The following is a 24059-nucleotide window of genomic DNA, read 5'->3' on the forward strand; positions in this document are numbered from 1 at the left end:
ATATTTATTGGAAACTGAAAACTTCACAAATGGTTATTCCCATATTTCTTCTTTATGATCTACAGATATATATTCATAACAAGAAAAACCAATATGTATAATGAAACATTATACTCAAGTAATTAATTTTTGCATGTTCTGTCATATCTATACTGTTTTTTTTTTTTTGGTTGGGTAGGGGCTAATTGATCACAGTCAGCCAATGATCAAAAACAAGATATATTTATGATGTATATCATATTTTGACTGCTATTTCAGTTTTATTTGAAATAGCACATTGAGTAACTGCAGAAACAACAGTTTCTCATTGGTTTTGTTGTTTTTTCTATAGAAATTCATTGTCTGATTTTGTTGTAAAAAGGTTCTATTATATATTTATATATATGCACAAGTACTTTTATTAAAACCACAAAAACCTTCACAAACTGTTACTTGGAGTTTCACATTACCATTTGAAGGACAGTTGTGATCCTATATTATATATATATATATGCATTGTTGTTGTCATTTCAGCATTAGTATATCAAATTTTGGTTTGAGTGGGATTTTTACTTGTTTATTTTCTTCTTGAGCTTTAGATTTTCCTATTAGTCAAAGCGATGGCAGCCTTGAAAGTCTAGTCAACAATGATACGTCTAGTATATTCAGTTTTGATTCCAGCAACACAAATGCATCTGCTCCACCAGTGTCACGCTGTCAAACAACTCAACCTCAACTTGGCACCAAGGTAAATTCCATCTCCAAACAATGATTTATACACACCCACCCATGACATTTGTTCAGATCCACTCAGACTTATTGTGACATTTTGTTATTTTTTACTATAACTCCATGCTATTATTTGTTTATTGTGTTTTATTTTTTACAATGAATCACATCCAGAATTTCTTATGTACATGAAATCAAACAATTCTTTTAGATATGGAAGTACAGGCATGCCTCAACTTACATCATTTCAAATATCATCTTTTTCAACTTTACATATTTTTTTACTTTTTTTTTTTATAATCTAATTAACCTCAACTTCAGTCAATTTATCTTACTTTATGTCAGTTTCGGCAAACACTTAAAAGCATTAATATTTTTTTTTAAATCACCTAAAAACCAATACTGAAGTGGAAAAATCACATAATGTGAAAATACATCCAAATCATTTATTAAAACAGGTGTAAGCTACTAAATTTTTTTTAATGATTTTACATTTTACATTGTCTTTCAAGTTCAGCTGCATCTCTTGGATTCAATTATGCCAATATTTGATAAAGTTGGTCTTTATTTTGAAATGTTCCATGAAAATGTAAGCTTTTAGCAAGCCAGGTGTTTTAGTGAAAATTTTGAACTCTTATTTAAGCTATTTTGTCAATTTGCATAAGTAATATATATGTCTTTGGTACAGGTATGGATGTCAACTTATTTGCCTTACCTTATTAATTTCAAGCTGTGTGTCTGCCTATGCATAAATACATATTGATTACTATTCTCAGATGAGGGGCTGCAAGCTGAAATTGATATTAAATATAGACATGGGATATAATGATAAAAACAAAATTTTGCTTTATCAGTAATCTTATCTGTCATTATTTATTAGCATAATAAGTAATAAACATGGACAAACAGTAAATGCAGGCATAGCTGTGTGGTAAGAACTTAGGTTACTGCAGTAGGCAACAACACATTAAGAGTTTGTCTTCAAATCAGGGGACCTGATTCAAATGCTTGCAACAGCATGGACTCATATGCTATTGCATGACTCCCTAAGGCATAGGTGGTGGTGTAAAACTGGACAACTATGTATATCCATATATTATTCTTATGTTTATTTCTAAAATGATCTTATAAAATTTATTACTAAGCTGGTTGTTGTTCTTATCATTGTTTTAAATTGTTTCCAATCCTTTTTCTGCTAATTTCAGGTTGAAATGGTTTACTCATTATTATCGATGCTTGGTACCCACGATAAAGATGACATGAGTCGCACACTACTTGCTATGTCCAGTTCTCAGGATAGTTGCATTGCTATGCGGCAATCAGGTAAAAAAGTCTTTAAGTGTTTCTCAAACAAACACACACACCCACCTATAAATATTTAGCCTTTCTTTTTAACTATAAGTCAATATAAGTATTGAGTTTGTTTACTTCAATTTGTTTCAAAAATCAAGATGTTTTATTCTTTAGCTCTTTCTGAAAAGTGTCTGGACAATAAGAAAGGTATCTAGCTGTTGAAAACATGCTGAATATGAAATGTTGGGTGTTGTGCTGAGAGGACCCTTAAGGTTTCTCTTTCCAGAGACAGGGTAATCTGTCCAGTGCTGATGTCATAATAGTACAGTACATAAAATGGTTCTATGACATCCAGCCATAAAAAACCATACTAAAATAGACCATATGAATGTGATATATTCCCCATTGAGAGGATCATGTCTCCCTCTTTAGTAGGGTAGTACCTCCAAATAAGAACTGATCTGAACCATTATAACCAGACATAAAAAAGGTGAGAGCTCATGAGTGCAATGCTACTGTTGCTGCTTGAACCAGTAGGATACCAGGACAACAAACCAATTTGTCAGCATTGGTAACTAACATTGTGTTATATCTATGACTCAAATGACCTTGTTCTTCTAGATACCACTGGATAGCTACAATTCCCCATGGAAAGTTGCTCAGTACTATAAAAATTTATGAATGTTGCATTAATTTACAGTGCTGATTTCAACTTTTCCTATGGTTATGTTGCAACCAAAAATGGCTAACAAATACTTCCAATCATGAAAAGTCGAGTAATTGACTCTATCATTTAACAACATACAGATATTCATCTACACACATCTAATTGCATATTAGGTATAACTATTTTAGAAACACCTATGTACTGAAGATTATGTGTGTATGTTTATGTCTGTTCAGTTTGAAAAGGAAAGCATTATTTATATCTGGAATTTTCTTGTGATTTCAAACATGAAAAGCACAATAATACTCATATGTATGCATGCATGGTGGCTGCTCCCTCGTTATCGAGTATGGCCATTGCATGAAGCTTAATCAATGTTATTATCATGCAATGCCTGTGCAAGAAGATTTTTATTAAAGTGAGAAAGGCTGTGCACTGAGTCAATCCCAGTCACTAAGCAACAGCAGCCATAATCCGAAAAGAAGAACAAGTCAACATCATCGGTAACCACTGAGCCGCAGGTTTTATGTCGGAGTTATCCCAGTTACCTGAGTTACCTTCTCCTAGAAGGATGCCCTAACAAAGGCTAGGAGTCCTTCACTCCCAATGGTTTAACCGCGCGATCGGGTATTCAGTCCGATTATTTCTATGTCCCCGCGCATGATACAGCCTTAAGATATTTATTGGATGGCCTTTGACTCTCAAGAGTTCCTCCTCCCTTTGACGGATTTTGTTTTTCATCCCGCAGAGTGTCCAATAAGCACCCTCCTCACTAACCATGCAACATACATACATACATACATTTATTTATTCATTTATTTTAAAATCACACAATTGTAAGCTTCAGCCACTTGTATATTTGCCACAGTCCACTTGGTTGTAAACATGTACGGCTTCAGTTACTACTTTTCTTATTTAACTATTGCTTAACGATTTCTTCAGCATCATTTATAATTGCACTGTTTCGTTTATAATTAAGAAACCATAAGATATCATACTCAGTCTTGCTGAGGCCAACTTTACCTTTCACCCTTTTGGGGTTGACAAAATAAGTACTATTTACGTACTGGGGTCGATGTAATCGACTAGCCACTCACCCCCAAAATTCCAGACCTTGTGCCTATTGTAGAAAGGATCATTATTATTATTTCTACTAACTTTAATATTTATTTCAATTTTATTTCAGGTTGTCTCCCCTTACTGATCCAGCTGCTGCACGGTAGTGACAAGGACTCCAGCTTATTGGGCAATACACGTGGGAGTAAGGCGGCACGGGCTCGGGCCTCTGCTGCTTTGCACAATATTGTTCACTCCCACCCGGATGACAAAAGAGGTCGGCGAGAAGCTCGAGTGTTGCGACTCCTTGAACAAATCCGAGCACATTGTGATCAGCTCAGAGATTCTTCATCTGATGATGATGAAGAAGATAAAAAAGTGAAATCAGGTCAGTTGTCGGTGTTGTTGTCATTGTTGTTTAACCCTGGGTAAATCTTAGACTAATCCCCAGATTATAGATCTCCCCACATTATACACACACACACACACATAGATAATGGAAGACTACTTGTGACCAAGTATGACCACCTCTTAGGCACAGTTCTTAAAGTAGAGCATGTTAGAGGATGCAATGGCATGAATTACTGGAGAATCACTGTTATTTCAGCCATGCTACACCTACAATCTACGTTCACGAGTGGGGAAACTACTAAAGTGGCTACATGTCATTGTGACACAATGACAGTGGCCTCTTTTGAGTGGTCCATTATTTTCCCTATTTAAAGGGAGAAATTTGACAAGACAGTCAGTCACCAGCTGACACTCGCTGACGATACATCAAAGAGGCCAGGGAACAGAAGAAGAAGAAGGAAGAAGACATGCACCCAACACCAGAGCTGAAGACACCTCCGAAAGGGGGAGCCCCGCCACGTCAAAACGGTAGAGGAGTAGGGGCCAAAACCGGACGTGGTTCCTCCTGATGATGTCTTGAGCTAACTGAATCCTATAAAGGAGCTGTTGTGGTAGCAGACCATGAAACACGGTTGTAATTCCTCTGAAGTTTCTGTTATGAATTTGACTATAGTCAATGAAACATGCACAAAAGTTGCAACCACTTTTCAGAGAAAACAGCTTTTCTTCCAGTGATTAAAGCCTGAAATTGAACAATCCCCAGGCTTTACATCAAAGTGTCCTTCTTCCAGACAGATGTTCTGACCAGAAGAAAGGATCACTACTCTTAAAAGGAGTCTTACAGCACACGTGTTTGCCATCTTGAGTATTTTTATGTCCCTGTACTCTGTTGGTATACAGTCTTTGGACCCTGTGCTGGGCTCATCCATACTTTTAACAGGTCTTCTTTTGAGTTCTTAACAACCTGACCAAGTAAAAGGTTATACTGAATTACATATTACTAGAGGCACTCACATTAACCTGACAAATATAATCACACATCTGTATCTTTAATATATAACTTTTGCCAGTATCAGTGGGGGGAAAAATGAAAGGAAATAGGAGAAATATCTATGATGATGCAGAATACCACACAACATACCAAATTATTTTGGGGAAATCAAGCAGACCTTTGATTCAATGCATTCTAGCCATGATCCTTTTTTTTTTTTTTAGGTTTTGTAAGGTTTCATTATCTAGTTATTTAAAATGAATAGTGGTTACTTTATAGGAGAGTTTAGCTACTGTTTCTGCCAAGTCAAGCAACTATGTAGTGGCTCCCTCATTTGGCTGGCTACTCGGCAATTGAGCTGACTGATTAGCTTTTTGTTTTTTAATGTACTCTTAACCTTAAGTATATTTTTTGAGATAAATATTAGAATGTTTCTGAAATTTACTTTATTCACCAATCATCATCATTTAGTGTCTGGTTTTCCATATTGGCATAATCTGGATGATATTGAGAAAGTCAATTAGTATAGTGAGACTTGCAATAGGAATAAAGAACCTAACTACATTGGTTTGCAGTATTTAGTTCTCAACATTGATGGTTAAGTTGCTTGCTGGAATGGGAGTAGGTATTAAATTTGCCTTCTGTGACTCAGAGGTCAATAAAATAAATACGAGTGGTTTGTCATTGTCTAGTCCCCACCTCTCGCTGACACATACACATAAGGTCGGAACTATATATCTTTTGACAGGATCTCACCTATATGATATAGTGAATTGAAAAACTTCGTTGAGTAAAATATTCCCTCGAGGAGTGTTTAAATGATAAAGAGAATACCCAAGGGAGATAACTCTAATACCACCCAATCAAATTTTTGGAAATTATAGATGATCTTAATATCGCATTCTATCTTCCAAAATTTCCAATTGGCTGAGTTATCTGCCTTAGTTATTTTAAATTTTTTTAGCATCCCTAAGGAAGGTTTTAATTAATAATTGCATGGATAATCTCAATTAATTGAACATTTTCGGCTCACTGTATTACACTTACAGTGTGCAAATAAATAGTTCAGTTTTCTGAAGCTACTGGATTTGTTGTGTATTTAAACAGATTAGCCGTTTGTTTCTTTGGGATTGATTGGTCAAGTGATGTAGACACCTTTAATGAGAACCTAATAAGGTTCAAAAATTAATTAAGGCTGTTCATCATTTTTTCAGTCTATAGAAAAATGATAAATTAGCCATGTTTGTATGTCTACTATGTAGGTTCACGTTCATCATCCTACGTATTCTTTTGCTGCTATTTTGAACAGGTCAGGTGACTACATAAAGGTTACCTCATTGACTCAAAACAAATATAACTACTGCAGTGCATTTTCTGCAAATGTTTTCTTCTATAGCTTTGGGTTGACTAATACCTTGTGAGGGAAATTGGTACGTGTGTGTATGTATATGTCTCTTTTGGTCGGTTGAGTCAAAAATAGCACTTTTGACTTGGGTTTGAGATGTTCAAAATGTTTAATTCTTACATGTATTCACCTGATGAAAACGTTTTTTTTTTCCACGATATAATACTTCTATTCATCAATAATAATAAAAAACGTCTGAAACAGCTGTAGCAAACCAGAATCCATCTGTTGTTATTTGTGTATAAATATAAACACACACACACACACACATACAATGTGCTCTTTGAGTTTCTATCTACCAAAACTGCTCACAAGGCTTTGGTCAGTCCAGGGCTATAGTTGAAAAAACTTGCCAAAGATGCTGCAGAATAGGAGTAAAACCTAATATCTGTGTTAATATCTGCCTTAATATTTGATAATGAATATTTATTGACAAATGACAAAGATTATTTATTGTATAAGTAATGAAAAAAAATGTTTTATAGTATTCCTAGTATCTTTGGTATTGCTTGAAGTGGTAGTGCATCACTTCTTTGTTCCTGACTAAAAATAGATTATCTTTCATTCTGGGTACCCTTTATTGACATTTTAATTGGATAAACAATAATTTCATATTCATGCTGTAATGCTTTTCTATTTTAAAAAAGGTAGAAAATGCTGCAAAGACTTGCAAAAACATTTGTGAAGTTTATGGTGATGATGCTGTAGGTGAATCAACTGTTCAAAGGCGGTTTGCAAAATTTAAATCTGGAGAGTTTAGCTTGGAAAATGACAGTTGCAGTGGAAGACCTTCAAAATCAGATAATGTTTTGAAGGCAAAAATCCAAGAAAACTCAAATATTATGACTAGAGAACTTGGGAGTTTCCCAAAAGTATGACTCATGAACACCTGGTGAAGCTAGGATACATTTCTTGCTATAATGTATGGGTCCGTCACAAACTCACAGAAAAAAAATTATTTGGCCAGGTTCTTTTATTCTTTTGTGATATGCTTTTGGAACAGAATGAAAGCATGCCTTTTTTTAAACAACTTGTGACTGGAGATGAAAAATGGATTGTGTACAAAAACATAATGCAAAAAAAAATCCTGGAGCTTGCGTAAGGATCTCCCAAAACAGCAACCAAAGACAAATATCCATGCCAAAAAAACTATGCTTTGTGTTTGGTGGGATCATAAAGGCATTATTATTATGTGCACAAAACCAGCTGGCTAATTTGAACCAAAAAGTCAAAGAATTAAGGCCAGAGATTGCCAACAGGAAAGGAGTAGTGTTCCAACAAGACAATGCCTGACCATGTGTTTTTGGCTACCTGAACAAAGTTACATGAACTTGGCTGGGATCTCTTACCAAATTTTATGCTGATGGAATATTTAAATTGCCTGATAGATAGGCAAAGGTCATTAATAATAATGGAAATTATTTCATTGAATAAAATTTATTGAAAGGTCAATTGTTTATAATCCCTATTTGCATATTAAAAATGCTCAGAACTTTTCAAACAACTTAATATCTCTTCAAAGAATGAATGCAAAAGTCAGTGATATCTAGGCTGATTTCAAACTCAGAATGTGGAGGGAAAAACTGAACACTGCCAAGTATTTAATCCTATGCTTAACTGTCTCTTCCAACTCAACACTCTGTTGTAATATTTGATATTAAACCTTTCTTTTATTTCAGTTAGTTAATTATTGGGGAGGTGGGGAAGCAACTTAGAACAGTCTGGTAACAAATGCATTTGATGTTTATTTTTTTCCAGGTTCTCGGCCTTCTGATATAGACCACCACCCCGGTCCAGCCATCGCAGCACTGATGAAGCTTTCCTTTGATGAAGAACACCGCCACGCAATTTGTACTTTAGGTAGGGTTTCTTACATTTTTTTGTCTTATGTATTCACTCCTGAATTGATAATTTCTCTATAGTAATGTTTAAAAAGAATAACCAAAAGATATCAAGAAGAATAATAAAATGAGCAATAACTAAAAGTATGAAAGTATAACTCATCGCCATTATGAAACTTGAGAAAATGTCTATTGATATTTCTAAATGTTCATATGTCTTTATTGCTCAAAAATTAATGCAGCAAAACTTCCATAGAAATTTACTTGATCAAATCGAAAAACTAAACACACATGATTCAAACAAGGATGTCTTTTGATAGGAAGTTGCTTAGTTTTGGTTTTTTATCCTCCAAACAACACTATTTAAATGGCAGTTTTATGCAGTTTAGGATTTGGCAACCAGTATGAATATCTGCAATATAGGATTTTAAGAGTTAATACTTTAATACTGACAACTTGTCCATGAATGAGCGTGAACGAATGAGTCCGTATGGTAATACTTGAATGAATGGTCATTGTGTTAACTGTCAAAGCATTTAATTTTCAGTGGCCACTGTAAAAAGTGTAGTTTGATGGCTTGCATTACTGAGTTCAGTTTCTCTCTCAAGAAAAGCTACCTGCAACAGACTTATATACAATCCAAGAGATTTATATCCGATCTGTTTAGCACTTTAGAAACTTGATTTAAACCACGATCTTGTAAAACCTTATGATGTAGCAGGGATTAACATTATTTAGCACATTTGTATAAGTAGTTGAAGAGGAGGTAGAGTGGTACTTATTTTTTTAGCAGCATTGACGACTGAATTAGCTATATCGTTATTAGGAGCACAATGCAAATTTCTAAGTTTTAAGTAATTGGGTTTCAGTCATCAGTTGAACTATCCATCATATTCATAGACAATATATTAAATTGACAAAATAAATGATGTCTATTGATATTTCTAAATGTTCATATCTGTCTTTATTGCTCAAAAATTAATGCAGCAAAACTTCCATAGAAATTTACTTGATCAAATCGAAAAACTAAACACACGTGATTCAAACAAGGATGTCTTTTGATGGGAAGTTTTCCTAAAATACAACTAAACTTTGTCTCACAAAAACATGCTTAGTTTCATTGTTCTTTGTCATATTAATTAATTTTTCTGAAATTTCTAATAATACTGAAGATTGACTTTTTAATATTTAGTATTAATTTTCTTTGGATTTCAGGTGGTCTTCAGGCTATTGGAGAACTTCTGCAGGTGGATCATGAAATCCATGGCAACACTACTGAGCAGTACAACATTACAATGCGGCGCTATGCTTGCATGGCTTTGACCAACTTGACATTCGGTGATGGAACAAATAAAGCTCTATTGTGTTCCATGAGAGGTGTTATGGATGCTCTAATTGCGCAATTGCATTCTAGCAATGAAGACTTGTGTCAAGTTGCTGCAAGTGTTCTCAGAAATTTATCATGGCGAGCTGATCTTGCCAGTAAGAAGACACTGCGGGAGGTTGGTGGTGTTACAACATTAATGAAGGCAGCAATGCGTGTGAAAAAAGAATCAACTCTCAAAAGTATACTGAGTGCACTTTGGAACCTCTCTGCTCATTGTAGTGAAAATAAAGCTGATCTCTGCGCTGTTGAGGGTGCAGTTGAGTTCTTAGTAAGCACATTGACTTATAAAAGTTCCTCAAAAACTTTAGCAATCATTGAAAATGGTGGTGGTGTTCTCAGAAATGTGTCCAGCCACATTGCTGTAAGGGAGGATTACAGGAGACTCCTCCGGCAACACGGCTGTCTGCAGATTCTGTTGAAACACTTACGGTCTCCAAGTCTTACAATTGTCAGTAATGCCTGTGGTACACTATGGAATTTATCAGCACGCTGTCCTGAAGATCAACGGGCCTTGTGGGATATGGGAGCAGTTAGCATGCTCAGAAACTTAGTGCATTCAAAGCACAGAATGATCTCAATGGGCAGTGCTGCAGCCTTAAAAAACCTTCTTGGTGCCAAACCAGCATCTTTGAACTTTGATTCTGACAAACATGTCAAATCCAATATGCCAACATTGCATGCAAGGAAACAAAGGGCAATTGAGGCTGAAATTGATCAAAATTTATCCGAGACTTGTGAGAACATGGAAAGTCCAAGGAATAGTCCTACAGAGAACCGGAAACAAGATACTGACTCTCCACATTATCTTTATTCATCTGGCTATCAGTTATCAGATTTAGACAGTCGAAGGGCTTTCATGAAAACACATATGTTTATGAGGACAGGGAGTGGGGATGGTGCAATGCTGTTTGATAGCCGGACACGGTCTCCACATAGAGTTACACGATCTGGCAGTCAAGACAGTGTAGGGAGTGTGCACTCTGATATATCACATGATCGTGCTAGGGTTCATCACATGCTTGCTAAGAGCTCCAAGCTACTATATGAACGCCAAGGTTCAGTTCTTGAGAAAAGAAGAGATTCTAGTCTAACTCGATTAACTCAAGAAGGAAGTGCAGGTAGCCTGGAGAAATTGCGAAATGCACCTCAACACATGATGGAAAATGAAGATGGGGTTTGTGATGAAACTGTTAACTATAGTAACAAATATGTTGATCATGCTACTCAGAACTGTTTGGATCCTGCCAAGCAGAGCTGTTTGGATCCAAGTAAACAGAATAACTGTCCCGTCAAATTGGCCAACTTTGCTGGTAATCCTTCATCTTATAGTGCACAACAACGGATGTATATGTATGTCGTTCCCAATCAGTATTCTCATAAGACTTACACAGACAGACAGATTTACAATGATAGGATGACAAATCCTTCCAGTAATAAGAACAGTTCTGAACCGTTGATATCATCGTATGGAGTTTATGCTGAGACTGATCTAGACAACATTGACCAGCTTGACCAACCAACAGATTACGGGAAACGATATGCTGAATACACGGATGATCAATGCACAGACAGGCCAATAAATTATGTATCACGGTACAATGATTCCGACCCCAACTGTGCAGATTGTCGCCTTGAAGAAGCTAGACGAACAAACGAGAGAGTTGAGCAACGAGTTCACACAGTTCACGATGACTCATTAAAAACTTTTTGCACGGAAGGTACTCCACTGAATTATCTGTCAACTGCTACGTCTTTGACAGATTTGACTGGGAAACACGAGAAAGGGGAGATGCGAGAAGAACTAAAGAAAGACATTCTGGAATCATGTGCTGAAGATGAAATTAAAAATTATACTCTTGACTACCAAAACATGGAGAAAACTGGGAACAATAACAATAACAACAACAACATCACCAACAATAACAAGAAAATAAAACGTGGTTCAAATACACATGTGAGTGGAATTCCAACATTTAGATCATCTATACAATGTGTTAAAGAATATGTTTCCTCAAAAGCACCAACAGAAAATCCTATTGATGTAGACATACTGGAAGATCCCTGTGAAGGAGCAGCTGACCAAATGAAAACCTATTGTGATGAGGGCACACCTATCAGCTATTCACAAGTGAGTCCAATTAGCAGCCTTCATAGCAGTGAAGCTGGAGATCATGAAAACCTTCCCAGGACCAATGTACTCAAAAGTATTGATGAAAATGAATGTAGTGAGGAACTTCAGAAAACTACTATCTCTGAAAAGACTGGTTCTGACATTGTTAACATAGAACGAAAATTACTAAGTGTAGATGATGCAGAGAAACCATCAGAATCAATTGGAACATTGCCTGATGCAAGTTCTCCAAGTGATCGAGAACAGAAGACTGTTACTTTTGATGAAAATCACATGGTTGAAGAGACTCCACTGATGTTTTCCAGGTGTAGTTCTCTAGGTTCATTAAGTAGTTTTGAGGCTCACTCTGTACACAGTTCTGTTGTCAGTGAATATAGCCGGCGAGCCAGTGAAGTTGTCTCTCCAAGTGAGCTACCTGACTCTCCCAGTGAAACTTTCCCACCTAGTCCTACACGGAAAAGAGCTGCTGAAAAATGTTCTAGTGTCAATGACCAGGAACCTGAAGCTATGGAAGAGATGAAAGAGTTTACTGTTGAAGCCCCTGAAAGGGACCCAACAAATGCAACTGGGGCCAAACCTACTTCAGGAACATTGGCTGATGTACTGAAAGGTGAACTGATCTCTGACATTGGGAAACTGGATTCTCCCACTGTCTACAATACAGAAGGTACTCCACCAAACTTTTCTGAAACAACCAGTTTAAGTGCATTGACCTTTAGTGATGATGAACCTCAAATGATAGGCAAGAAAACACATATCAAGACAGCAATTAAGGATGGGAAATCTGAGAAAATTTCCGAGAAAGACGACAAAGAGAATTCTTCTATGTCAGAAGTGTCAGAAGGTGAAGAAGATATTCTGGCACAGTGTATTAGCTCAGCTATGCCAAGTAACTCAAGTAAAAAGATTCGAAGAAGCACCTCAGACAATGCACTAAAGAAAAAATCTGAATCATGGAAGACTGAAAGCGCAACTAATAACAAAAGCAAACTTCCAACAAAGTCTGTATCAAATAATGCACGTACAAACTATGGCTCTTTGAAACTAAAGAGCTGTCTTCGGTCTGTATCTGTCTGCAAACAAGAGGAAGATCTTCTCAATACTGATGCTGTCAAATCTTATGCCACTGAAGGAACCCCTCTGAACTTTTCTCGAACTACATCATTAAGTGACCTGAGTATACTTACACATGACAATGCTTCATTAAAACCTACAGGATGTAAGCATGAAGAAGCTGAAGAGTCTGATAATAGTTCAGTTTGTGATGAGAATGATAAATTACTCTCAGAAGTTATTCAGTCAGCAAAACCAAAGGGAAAGGTCGGTCGTAAGCCAACAGTGATTGATCGAACTGCGGAGGGTTCTGAGAGCAAAGAAAAATTCCCTTTCCAAATTTCACCATTAAAGGAAAAGAAATGCATCAGTATGAATCCAGATACAGTCAAGACTTATGCTGTAGAAGGTACTCCGATTAACTTTTCTAATGCCACTTCTCTAAGTGACTTAACAATTGATTCTATAGATGGTCTTGACATGGGTTTTGTACAAAAGAATTCAAAATCAAAACCCGGAGACCCTAATTACACCATTCCAAATAAAGATGACTCTATATTTGCTTTGAACTCAGCTGCAGACTCCCCCAAACATTACATGATGGAAGGAACACCAATAACATTCTCTCGGAACGACTCGCTTAGCTCACTCAGTTGTGATGATACAGAGGATGTGTCTCTAAGTCATCATCCTAGTGCAAAGCAAGGTAAGAACAAGTCCTCACCTTCTCTTGGACAACGTTGGAAAGCAGATACTGGTCGAAAAGATTATCAACAATCCCCAGATGGCACTGGTGTTCCTGGTACAGAACTGGGTCGCCATGTAGTGGGGCAGTCTAGTGAAGAAATTCGACCAGCTTTAATGGACCCTGAGGGTTATCTTAGTGATGAAATACCAAAAGAATTTGCAATAGAAGACACACCAGATACTTATTCTCGCAATTCTTCAACAAACTCCTACAAAAACAAATGCCAAAGGGAAAGTCCTTTGGCTAAAGTTTCTTCCACTAAACAAACAGGACCAGAGCTAGGTCTACCTGACCAGAAAGCTTCATTTAAGGTGGAGGGTACCCCATTATGTTTCTCTAGAAATAGCTCTCTGAGTTCACTGAGTATTGAATCAGTAACAAATGATTTTTCACTCACTGAAGAAGCTCTTCTTGAAGAATGCATTAACTCTGCCATGCCAAGAGGTGATAAGAGCAAGTCAGATAAAATAGGATCAAAGAGCTCTAGACTACCTACTTTAAATTCTCCTGGAACAATTCCTCAGTCAGACCAAGTTGAAAAAGATAAGACATCTTTGTGTGTTTCAAGAAGTGAATCTTTGATGTCTCGTTCTTCAGAAGATTATAGCATGAAACATGTGAAGACATCAATGGTACCTAATATATCAAATGGTCAAGGAAGGCTTGATGTTAATAGTAGCAATGAAATCACAAATGCTAACAATGTTCAAAATGAGAGTTTACGGAAATCAACCAAATCCTGCAGTGACTTTTCCACAAATCCTGCTGTTGATGCCCGGCAAAGATTTGGCTGGTGTAGATCAAAATCCCAAGACAGCGATGGATTTCTCAAACGAAAGAAGGACTACTCTAACCATGAGATTGCACAAGCTAACTCTCTCTCGAATCGGCCATTTCTTGGTTTGGGGGAGACAACTGAGCAAAATGATTCGGTTCCCAAAGATAACCGTTTGTTGGAAGAGAAGCAAAGATCGATGCAAGAAATTGAAATGGTCAGCTCATTGCCACAATCAATAGGTGCAGATTCAAATGGAAGCATTGAAAAAGTAGACAGTGAAAAATCAGATGCTGCTGATGACAGCCACTGTGAGCTAAAACCAAGTAAAAGCCATAGTGATAGTATTATGATGTCATCTTCTCCTGATGATATGAACTCTGATGAGACAAATGTTTCTGATGAGTTAGAACATGAAGACATTCTTGACATCAATTTGGCTGAAGAACAAGGCAATAATGTAACTGATGAAGACAAGGACAGAAACTCTTTTGAGCATGAAATCTCTCCTGAAGAGGAACGAGCTCTTGAAGAGAATGCTAGTCTTGTTGTTTGTGAACTCATTACTAAAAGAGAGCTATCCAGCAGCACATTTGATGAAGATTCTTTAATTGAAAATGAGAGCATATCACTAGTTTCAAATGACTACACATCTGATACGGCATCAGAGGTTTCAGTGACATGGTCTAAGAATTCTGAAGACTTGAGTGAGTATTCAACATCAACTTTATCTCATTCAGAAGCTAGCAGCAGACGAGCTCGTATTGTGAAGCCCTCTGGTCATTCTCAGCCAATATCAGACAAATCTGATCAAGAAAGTAATAAATCAGTGAGAGGTCGACGAAAACCATTATATAGTCGTAAAAATCCAGTGACAACAACACCAGTAAAAACACTTAATTCAAAACCTGATAACTCTCGTGTTATTCGTCCAGCTTCTACTCGCCAACCAGGAGGTCCAGTAAAATCTAATCCAAATAGTCCTAAGAAAACTGTAACCAAAAACACCAACGCCACGTCATCTGAGGTTCCTGTAAACAAGGTAAACCCTCGAACCACAAATGTCCGGCGTTCTTCTGGAGGAGGAGGAAGAAGCATGTCTCCTGGGAGTCCATTAAAGTCCCAAACTACCAAACAATCAGCTGGGTCAAAATTACCTGTAGTAAACAGTGAACGACCAGCACGAGACAGTAGCGTTAACCGAGGGGGTCATTCTACACAAATTGAACGTCCCAAACCTCCAATAAAACAAGGAACTTTTACCAAAGAAACTCCAGCTTCTAGTGGGGATAAACAGTCAGCCAGTGAATCTGATAAAAATGAGAACAAGAGTGACGTTGACACTTCAACTGTAAAACTCAGAGAGAGGAAAACATCCTCTAGTCCAAGAAGCTCTGGAGGCTCTACAGGAAGCCAAAGGAATTCTGATACAACACCTCCTGAATCATGGACAAAAGCATTAGGTTCATTTAACTTTTTAGTAGACACTTCACACGAACAAGGTTTTCATGCGCCTTTTGAACAAATTCAACGGCAAAGAAATTCTCGTGATGCTCCTCCAGCTCTTCGTCAATCAAGCACTAGCACAACCCCTACTAAAAATACCCCAACTAAAGTTACTTCCCCCGTTGGTAAGGGTGGTAGTCGCAGTAATGCAACATCAAACAAATCTGGCATTGGAAGTCTGAAGAAAAATACTCCTTCAAGTAGTAGTCCTAAAAGTAATGGGAGTAATTTGGATAAAAGTAATAGTGGATCAACGGGAACTTTACGCAAGACTAGCAGTAAAACAAGTTTAAAAAATTCAGACAGCAATGCTAGTCTAAAGAAAGCTGATAGCAATGCTAGTCTCAAGAAAACTGATAGCAATGCTAGTCTTAAAAAAGCTAGTGACAATTCTCGTCCTTCAACCCCAACAGGGAAGAGAGGAAGCTTAGGATTAAGCAAAAATCAAAGCATCTCTCCAGGAAATGCTCAGTCTAAAAAGTCTGAAACAAGCCCACCTTCTAAAGGAACTCCGACAGTTAATGAAAACCGTCGGTCGTCCAGTACTGGCAAGAAACCGGTGGCCAGTAAGATTGCGAGCCTTTGGAAACGGAACGAATCATCTAATGATTCTGCTTCCTCTCCAGAGTCCAAGCCTACCAAGCCACCTCGTCAGCAACGGTCACATTCTACAGGAGGTGGTCAACGTAGCCGTCTAGTTCCACCTCGAATTTCCAACAACAAGAAATCATCCTCTCCACCTGTAACACAAGGATTAAGTCGAACACATACTTATGATAAACTAAGTTCCTTTGCAGATAATTCTTCTGTAGTAACAGAAAAACTTAATGAGAATAATTCTTCAGTTGTGAAAAGCATCAGTCCTATAAGTAGTCCAAAAGAAAATAAAAACATAGATAGTTTTAATGAAGATATCACTTTCACAATGACCAAAACAAATTCAGGTACCTGGAAAACTCAGAAGTCTCGCTCCGAGGCTCAAAGTTTACCAGATGCTGATCAGACATGCCGAGTTCAGGAGAAAATGTCAGATTCTAAAAAATCTCTAAACAGCATGACTTCTGATGAGAGCTGGAAAAACAATAATTCATTAAGTGAACAGCAAGAATTTGATGGGAACAATGAAGATGTATGGGTGAAACGGAATGAAATGATAAAAGAAGCAGAGAATAAAATGTTACTTGATAATAACTGCAGTGAAGTGAAAGAGACAGAAGACAGAAAAGGCAGTGCCCCTCGACAAGGGAACTGTGCTACCAAAATGCCTTTGCAAAACAAAACTGCTTCAAAAGAAACTGTGATAGACTCTTTGCCTTCTGAAGCCAAAGTTTGGAAATCTGAACTGATTTCTCCACAGAGTGAACTAAAGCGAGCAATATGCTCAGAAGTCCGAACTAATCCAGCATGCTCAATATCTGCAGCTATTGTGTCGCCATTTAATTACACTCCCAGTGCCAAATCACAAAACAATAACTTTGATCAAAACAGAATCTTGGCAAAGGCAGTCACAAATGGGAACAAACGATCATCGATTCCATCTCCTTCAAAACATGCAACAAAAACTGAAATGTTGCTTGCACGGCGGCGACAAAACTTCATGACAAAAATGGAAGATGCTGGAGATGAAGATGAGACTAGAAGAGCTTGCCGTGTGACAACTGTATAGTGGAACTGTAAAAATGGCGGAAATAAAAATAGGCAAATATTGACCAGCGCACTACTTTGGATAACGCTTATTTCTGAACAGAATGCTGAACTTGCTATGGTTGCAGTCAGAGAAAGTCAAAACAATCAACAAATAAGTTGTTATACAAAAATAATTTTCTCTCACAGGCAATTCAAAACAGAGTGAGCTCTAAGTTTAGGTTGTACAATTCCATTGTGAAAACGATATTTTTTTTTTTTTTTTTTTTAAATATTATTTAAGAACATGTTGGTCAAAACTTGACCAATGATTTATTTATTTCATCTCATGTTTTTGTGCAATTGTTGTAAATTCATCTCCGAAGCTGGCGTTACTGTGCGCTATAGAGATACATTATGCATTAGAATAAAATATGGGTGTGCAATATGTTTCTTGTCCATCCATTTCATCATATTTCGGGGCTTGTAAATTCGATCAACTCAATGCTAAATTTGAATGCATCATTTTGGCAAGAACCAGGTTTTTTTTCTTTTTTTTTTTTTTAAATATGTAAAATCATTTTGAACCTGCAGAGGGTTTAACATCCCTTGCTACAAAAAGAAAGAAAAAAAAACTCTACTGCATGTTGTGTGCTTAAGAAAAAAAAATCAGAAAAATTTCACCATTTAGATTATTTGTTGCTTAGAAGCACACATTGGTTGTTCAAACACCTTGATGAGGAGATCAGCATCAGTGCTGGTAATTTATTCCATTAACTTTGCAAACAGTTAAAGACTGAAAAAAAAAAAAAACTGTTTGGAATTGATGAGTTCTCTCTCATAAAAACTAAAATATGGAAAAAATGTTAATAAATCTATTTTCTGATTTTGCATTTAATTTCATGTCAGTATGTGTAAAAAAAAAACAACTAAATATTGCCAATCTCATGGTGCTGCTTGAGTTTTATATTTCATTTTATTTTATTTTTTTAACGCTATAAAAAATCGTCAACTTTGCTTGTTAGTATTGTGAGCTTAAAAACAATGTCTTTTATTTAAAAAAAAAACATTAATGAGAGTAAATATAATTTTTACAATAGTTATTTCATTTGGTTTAAACTGACAAATTAGATTCAACGCTTATATCTTCCCCTGCTGTTTTCATATAAGTACAACTCATTCACAATGCAGGCATTTATTCTAGTATTGGTATCCCAAGTGGTCCATTTTGTTATCATGATCATACTAATAAGTGCTAGTCTACTACTCTTTCTTGTATAAGACATCAATAATACAAACAACAAAAGAGATTCTTTATAATATGAAAGTCTATGACATTTGTAATAGAATTACTTAAGTATTTTAAAATTATTTCATTTCCTGGTCATCAAATAATCAAACTAGTGCAGTTCTCTCAAGGCTGAAACTGTTATTTCTCGTTGGCACACATTTGATACCCTGTTATATCTAACAAGGTAGGTAACCTGCTAGAATTACCAGCCAAATCTCTCTCAAGCCATACCTGACTGTCTTAAAAAAAGGAGACATTAGATTATGTAGTTCAAGGGAAACTATATATTAAAAAATGACAAGTTGGTCATGGCTAGAGTGCCTTTGATCATAAATCTATCTGAGTAGTGTTAACCTTGGGCCAAACAGCTGCAGCCTTCTTGCATTTAGTAAGTTGGGTAAAGCACTTTTTTTTTTGTTACACATTTTTATTCTGAAAAAATTTCATTGAAAGTTTTAGTGTAGATGCTCTGATAAGATCTTCAGTCATAATGAGTGTTAATTGAAGGTTATTTCTTAAGACTAATTAATTACCTTTCATATTCATTTCAAACTTTGATTTCTTTGACCATAAAGAAAAAAGAAACACTGAATACTTTTAACTACTTCAACATCTCTCACAGGTTTATTGTACTTTATATATTCAATTATCTGCCTATTTGTCAACATAGTGTTGGCTGAAATAGCAGATTACTTCCTCAATGTAAATATAATCAGTAATATTCATTGTGGGAAGGACTTATCACTCCAAAAGAGGAGTAAATTCTTTTCCCTCACCTCCAAGAAGAAAAGAAAAAAAGATAACATAAATGTTTCGCTGTTGTTCACAAATTTTAGAACAACATATGAAAATTGGTCATTCAGTGCTTTATTTATCACATGAAAATGTGATAAATAGTCATTTGCTTGACTTTTTATCATAAGAGGTATTCTCCAATGGGGCAACAGTAGCCCTATTGACTTAGGGGCTGGGGGAAATGACTTGTAATGTTCGTGCCTTTTCAAAAGGTTTTGGTGACGTAAGTGAAGTGAAACAGCTACTACTGGGAATTGAAACCAAGTTGTAGACTTGGCATGCTGAGGGCTTGCCTTCTGCTCTTACGCCACTTGCTACATTATGAATATAAATGTAGTTTAATTCTAACCATGTCATTACTATTTGCAATATTATTAATCATGTTTGACATTTAGTGTATATTGTCTCCAGTTTTGACATGGTTAGTAGACAATTACCCATGATAGAAGTTGAACTGGTCAAGTTTATTCACAGTATTCAGAAAGGTAATTTTGTAAATATATCTTTTGAAATAAATAGAGTGTTATATAGACTGTCTTCTTAACTTATGCAGTAAACCAAATATAATTTGTCAAGTGCCAGAGAAACAGATTGAATGGCGGCATATATGTGAAATTTCAATTTACTTAATCCAATATTTAATCTTTTTTTTATTGCATAAGGAATAAAACCTCATATTTTACAAGCCTGTATGTGATCACTCAACTTGCTAGAAATGACAACCAAATCTCTGTCAAATCACACCATACCATCTTAAATAAGGAAAGGATACATTAGATAATGTAATCCTACAAATCCTTGAAAAAGACATGATGGTCATGGCTGGAGTAAATTTGATCATGATTTTGCTTGGTCAGGGTTGATCAACAGCTAAAAACCAACCTCATGTTTTATAGATGAAGGGAAATGGGAAAGGGTGACATAAATGCCTTTTCCAAATTATTTTGCACTGCAAGTGAAATAAAATGGCTTCAACCAGAGAACTAAAACCATGTTATATAGTTGTCTACTAAGAACTACTCTTCTATGTTCCCTTTATACATAATTACAAGGTGCATAAAGTATAACTAATTCAGTGATCTTAGTTATAGATCCCCAATGAAATCACATTAATGAAAGAGGTTTAGCAAGCAAAAATTGGTAACCATTTATAATTGGCTTTTCAGTGTCACAACGGCATTCCAGAGTTTGTCCTATACACTTCCTGATCAGTAGCACTAATATAATAAGCAATTGTTGCATATATATATATACATATATTTTTTTTCACACACACACATTGTGTACGAGTGTATGTATGTTTGTATGTATATATAATGTATTTTTGTGTGTGCGCACATGTGTATATGTGTATATATATCCATATATATTTTTAGGTGTATGTATTTAGGCATATATGCATACCTATACATGCATATATAGATGTATATATATCAACAGCAGCATATACCAGTTGTTGTCACATGGTGTGCTAATGTGTTGAGCCTACTTTGGCATTAACTACTACTCGAAAATAAACATACAAATTTTAACATATTTTTATGCATAATATGACTTCAACCCAATGTAATCTTTGTGTCTGAGTATGTATTATTATATTTGAAAACAATTTACAGTCAGATTATATCATGTTACTGCAAGAACAAAATTATAAAGAACATTTACCATCTTTGGTAGGTGTACAGCACTCGTCTTGCACACCTAGAATATATATGTCCCCTGGTATATATATCTGTGAATTAGTAATTGTGTGATTGAAATTATTGATAAAATGTCTACTCTAATATTTTTTTGTATTCACTTCCTTATAGATGTAACAAAACAAAATAGTTTTGATATTTCAGACAACCAATTCTGAATAAGAAGAATACTGATTCTTGTCATCAAAACTTTTAGAGAGATATTTATTACTCATTCTTAATTCAATACAGAACTTGAAATCAGTGACCTGACATAGTATAATTAATATGATACAAATAATAATTATTAATATAATAAACTATTTGTTTTCTGTTTCAGGATATGAAATGATATATTTTTATTCTATGAAGTCAGGTTGCTTCTGGCAAACAGAAATACAATAATAATTTGTACCAAAAATATAACTGGATAAATGAAATATATTCATAAGAATTGTGCCTCCATGTAATTCCACAAATTCAATGAAGGAGATTCTACATGGTTGCTTAACTTGCTACTAATAACAGACAATTCTCCCTTGAATCACCCACCCCACTCTATCTTGGTCACAACAACTAGAAGCTTTTGACCATAGGTCTGCATGATCAAGGCTGACCTGGGGGCTAAACACCATCACTTCTGAATCAATGAGTGAGCTTTTATATGGTCACTCAAACGTCAAGAAATAACAGCCAACTATCTTGAAAGTGAGAGACACATTGGATAAAGTAGTCCAAGATATATAATATCTGAGACACAGACAGCATGGCCATGGGCTGAAATGCTTTTGATCAGAAGTCAACTCAACTAGAATTGACCTAGGTCTAAACAATCCAAATTGCAGCCAAATTTCATTCTCATCACATCCTGTCATCTTAAAAAATAAGAGATGGCCATGACTGGAATATTTTGATCATAGTTCTGGTAGATCAGAGCTGACCTGGGGGTAAACAAAAACAATGGCCACTGCTACTGAATGCAGCCTTGTCAGATATTGACTTCAACTTAGCAAAGCTGTTTTCAAAATATTTCTTACGTCAAATTTACAAGATATTGGCTACAACACATGTAATAATTAATCAACCCATTATTTATTTATTTATATATTTATTTATTTATCTATCTATCTCATACAAATGTGATAGTCAATTGCTTGAATTTTCATAATCAGAGGTTATGATTAATGTGTAGTCAATTATCGCTGTTGACTTCAGTGAAGACAAAAATAGGACTTATTTGTTCACAGCTTTGTTAAAGTCATTGACAATTGTGAATTGGAATGAAATAGTTATAGCAAAAAATCAAAACCATGTTGTCGTAGACTCTGTTTGTCAGGAGCATACCTCCTTTTACTTTACAGTAGCTGCCAAATATATTGATAAAATAAATATTCTACATAAAAACTGAATAAGAATGAAGGCAAAGAAGAAAATAAATCATTGTTAATATCATTATATCCTCTTCTGATGTGACACTTGACTCTAAGACATTCTGAGGCTATTAATAGTGATTTCTTTTGACTAGGTACGAAGTGTCAGATTTAATATGAATGAGGAATTGAGATTGTATAACTTTCATGCTTTCCTCAAGAGTATTAGCTATATATATATATGTATATATATACACATACACATAACACACACAAAGTGATGTACAGTGGCTACACAGCCATGAATCAAAACTGTGTTGTAGACTCAGCTCACTGCAAAATTATCTGTACACGATAGCACTTGTTACTGATTCTTTTTTTTATACTGCCTGATCTCTTATAATACCTTTGTTTCTTTGTTTTATATTGTTCCTTAAATATATTTTTAAAGATTCTAACAACTGTGTTAACTAGAGGTTTCTTTTGTAATGATTTGGTCGATAATGAATGTTTTTTAATTTTTTTAGTACTGATAACCACTCAAAAATGTGAACTTTTGTTGACTTTTTATTTGTAAATTTGTACATAACAACTGAAGACGTACACTATGTGAAAAATTCATCACTGATAATGTTATTTAGTAATGTTATAGTTCTAAATTATCTTTATATTTTTGCTATTACAATGTACTTATAAAATGTTGCTTTCTACTATTGTCATGACGATTATAATGGAAAATACGTCTAAAAAAGGAAATAAAATAAAATGAAATCTCAGGCCATCAGGCATCAATTTAATCTGCATGATTTTTCAGTCTGACTATCATTTCCATCTATTGAATAAAAAAAATGTTGATCCTTTCATGAACCTTAAGTGCCCTCATGACTTGTGCTTCAATTTGACTTTTGTGTGTGAGTGTGTGCTAAAATAGTAGGATAAATATTTCATGCCCTTGGCTTCATCACATTTAGCTTACTGGATAAGTTAAATAACTCCATCTTAGAGTTATTTAAATTAAAGAAATATCACCATGTTTCACTTCTCCACAAATCTGTAAACTGCACATCTACATCTGAAAATATATTCCCAGGTTTTCTGTGGTCAAGTTGTTGAAGTAAAATCAGTCTGCAGTGTTTTCCTCCATCTTCCTCCTATCTTCAACTTTAAGTATGCCTATATAAGGATTAAGCTGGACATCGCTCAAAGGTCAATGATGCATTTGTGATCAGTTAGTTTTCAGCCTGTCACAATATGCATAGCATTGAATATAGAATCACTGAATATTTTTCCCTGGCACACAAATGCCTACACTATATTTGAACCTCCCAACTCATGATAAATCAGTCCAATACACTTTTATTCAATCTGTTTCTTCTTCATTTACACTTT

The 24059-nt window shown here is 35.5% G+C and overlaps 1 protein-coding gene across 2 annotated transcripts in view; it reads left to right on the forward strand.

Annotated features, from left to right (window-relative positions):
- The window catches only part of LOC115210882 (adenomatous polyposis coli protein-like), a 189793-nt gene extending 166250 nt beyond the window's left edge, over positions 1 to 23543 (forward strand). Inside the window, exons 7-12 of one of the 2 annotated variants that reach the window (XM_029779652.2) lie at positions 573 to 727; positions 1914 to 2031; positions 3855 to 4112; positions 8230 to 8331; positions 9528 to 20576; positions 20636 to 23543. In XM_029779652.2, the coding sequence (XP_029635512.1) occupies positions 573 to 727; positions 1914 to 2031; positions 3855 to 4112; positions 8230 to 8331; positions 9528 to 17578 (8684 nt within the window). In that variant the 3' untranslated portion in view covers positions 17579 to 20576; positions 20636 to 23543. The remainder of the gene's footprint in view (positions 1 to 572; positions 728 to 1913; positions 2032 to 3854; positions 4113 to 8229; positions 8332 to 9527; positions 20577 to 20635) is intronic. The other variant, XM_029779653.2, reaches the window with a different exon arrangement.
- The last annotated feature ends 516 nt before the right edge of the window (positions 23544 to 24059 follow it).

The sequence above is a fragment of the Octopus sinensis genome, linkage group LG4, assembly GCF_006345805.1.
Source record: "Octopus sinensis linkage group LG4, ASM634580v1, whole genome shotgun sequence".
Lineage (NCBI taxonomy): Eukaryota > Metazoa > Mollusca > Cephalopoda > Octopoda > Octopodidae > Octopus > Octopus sinensis.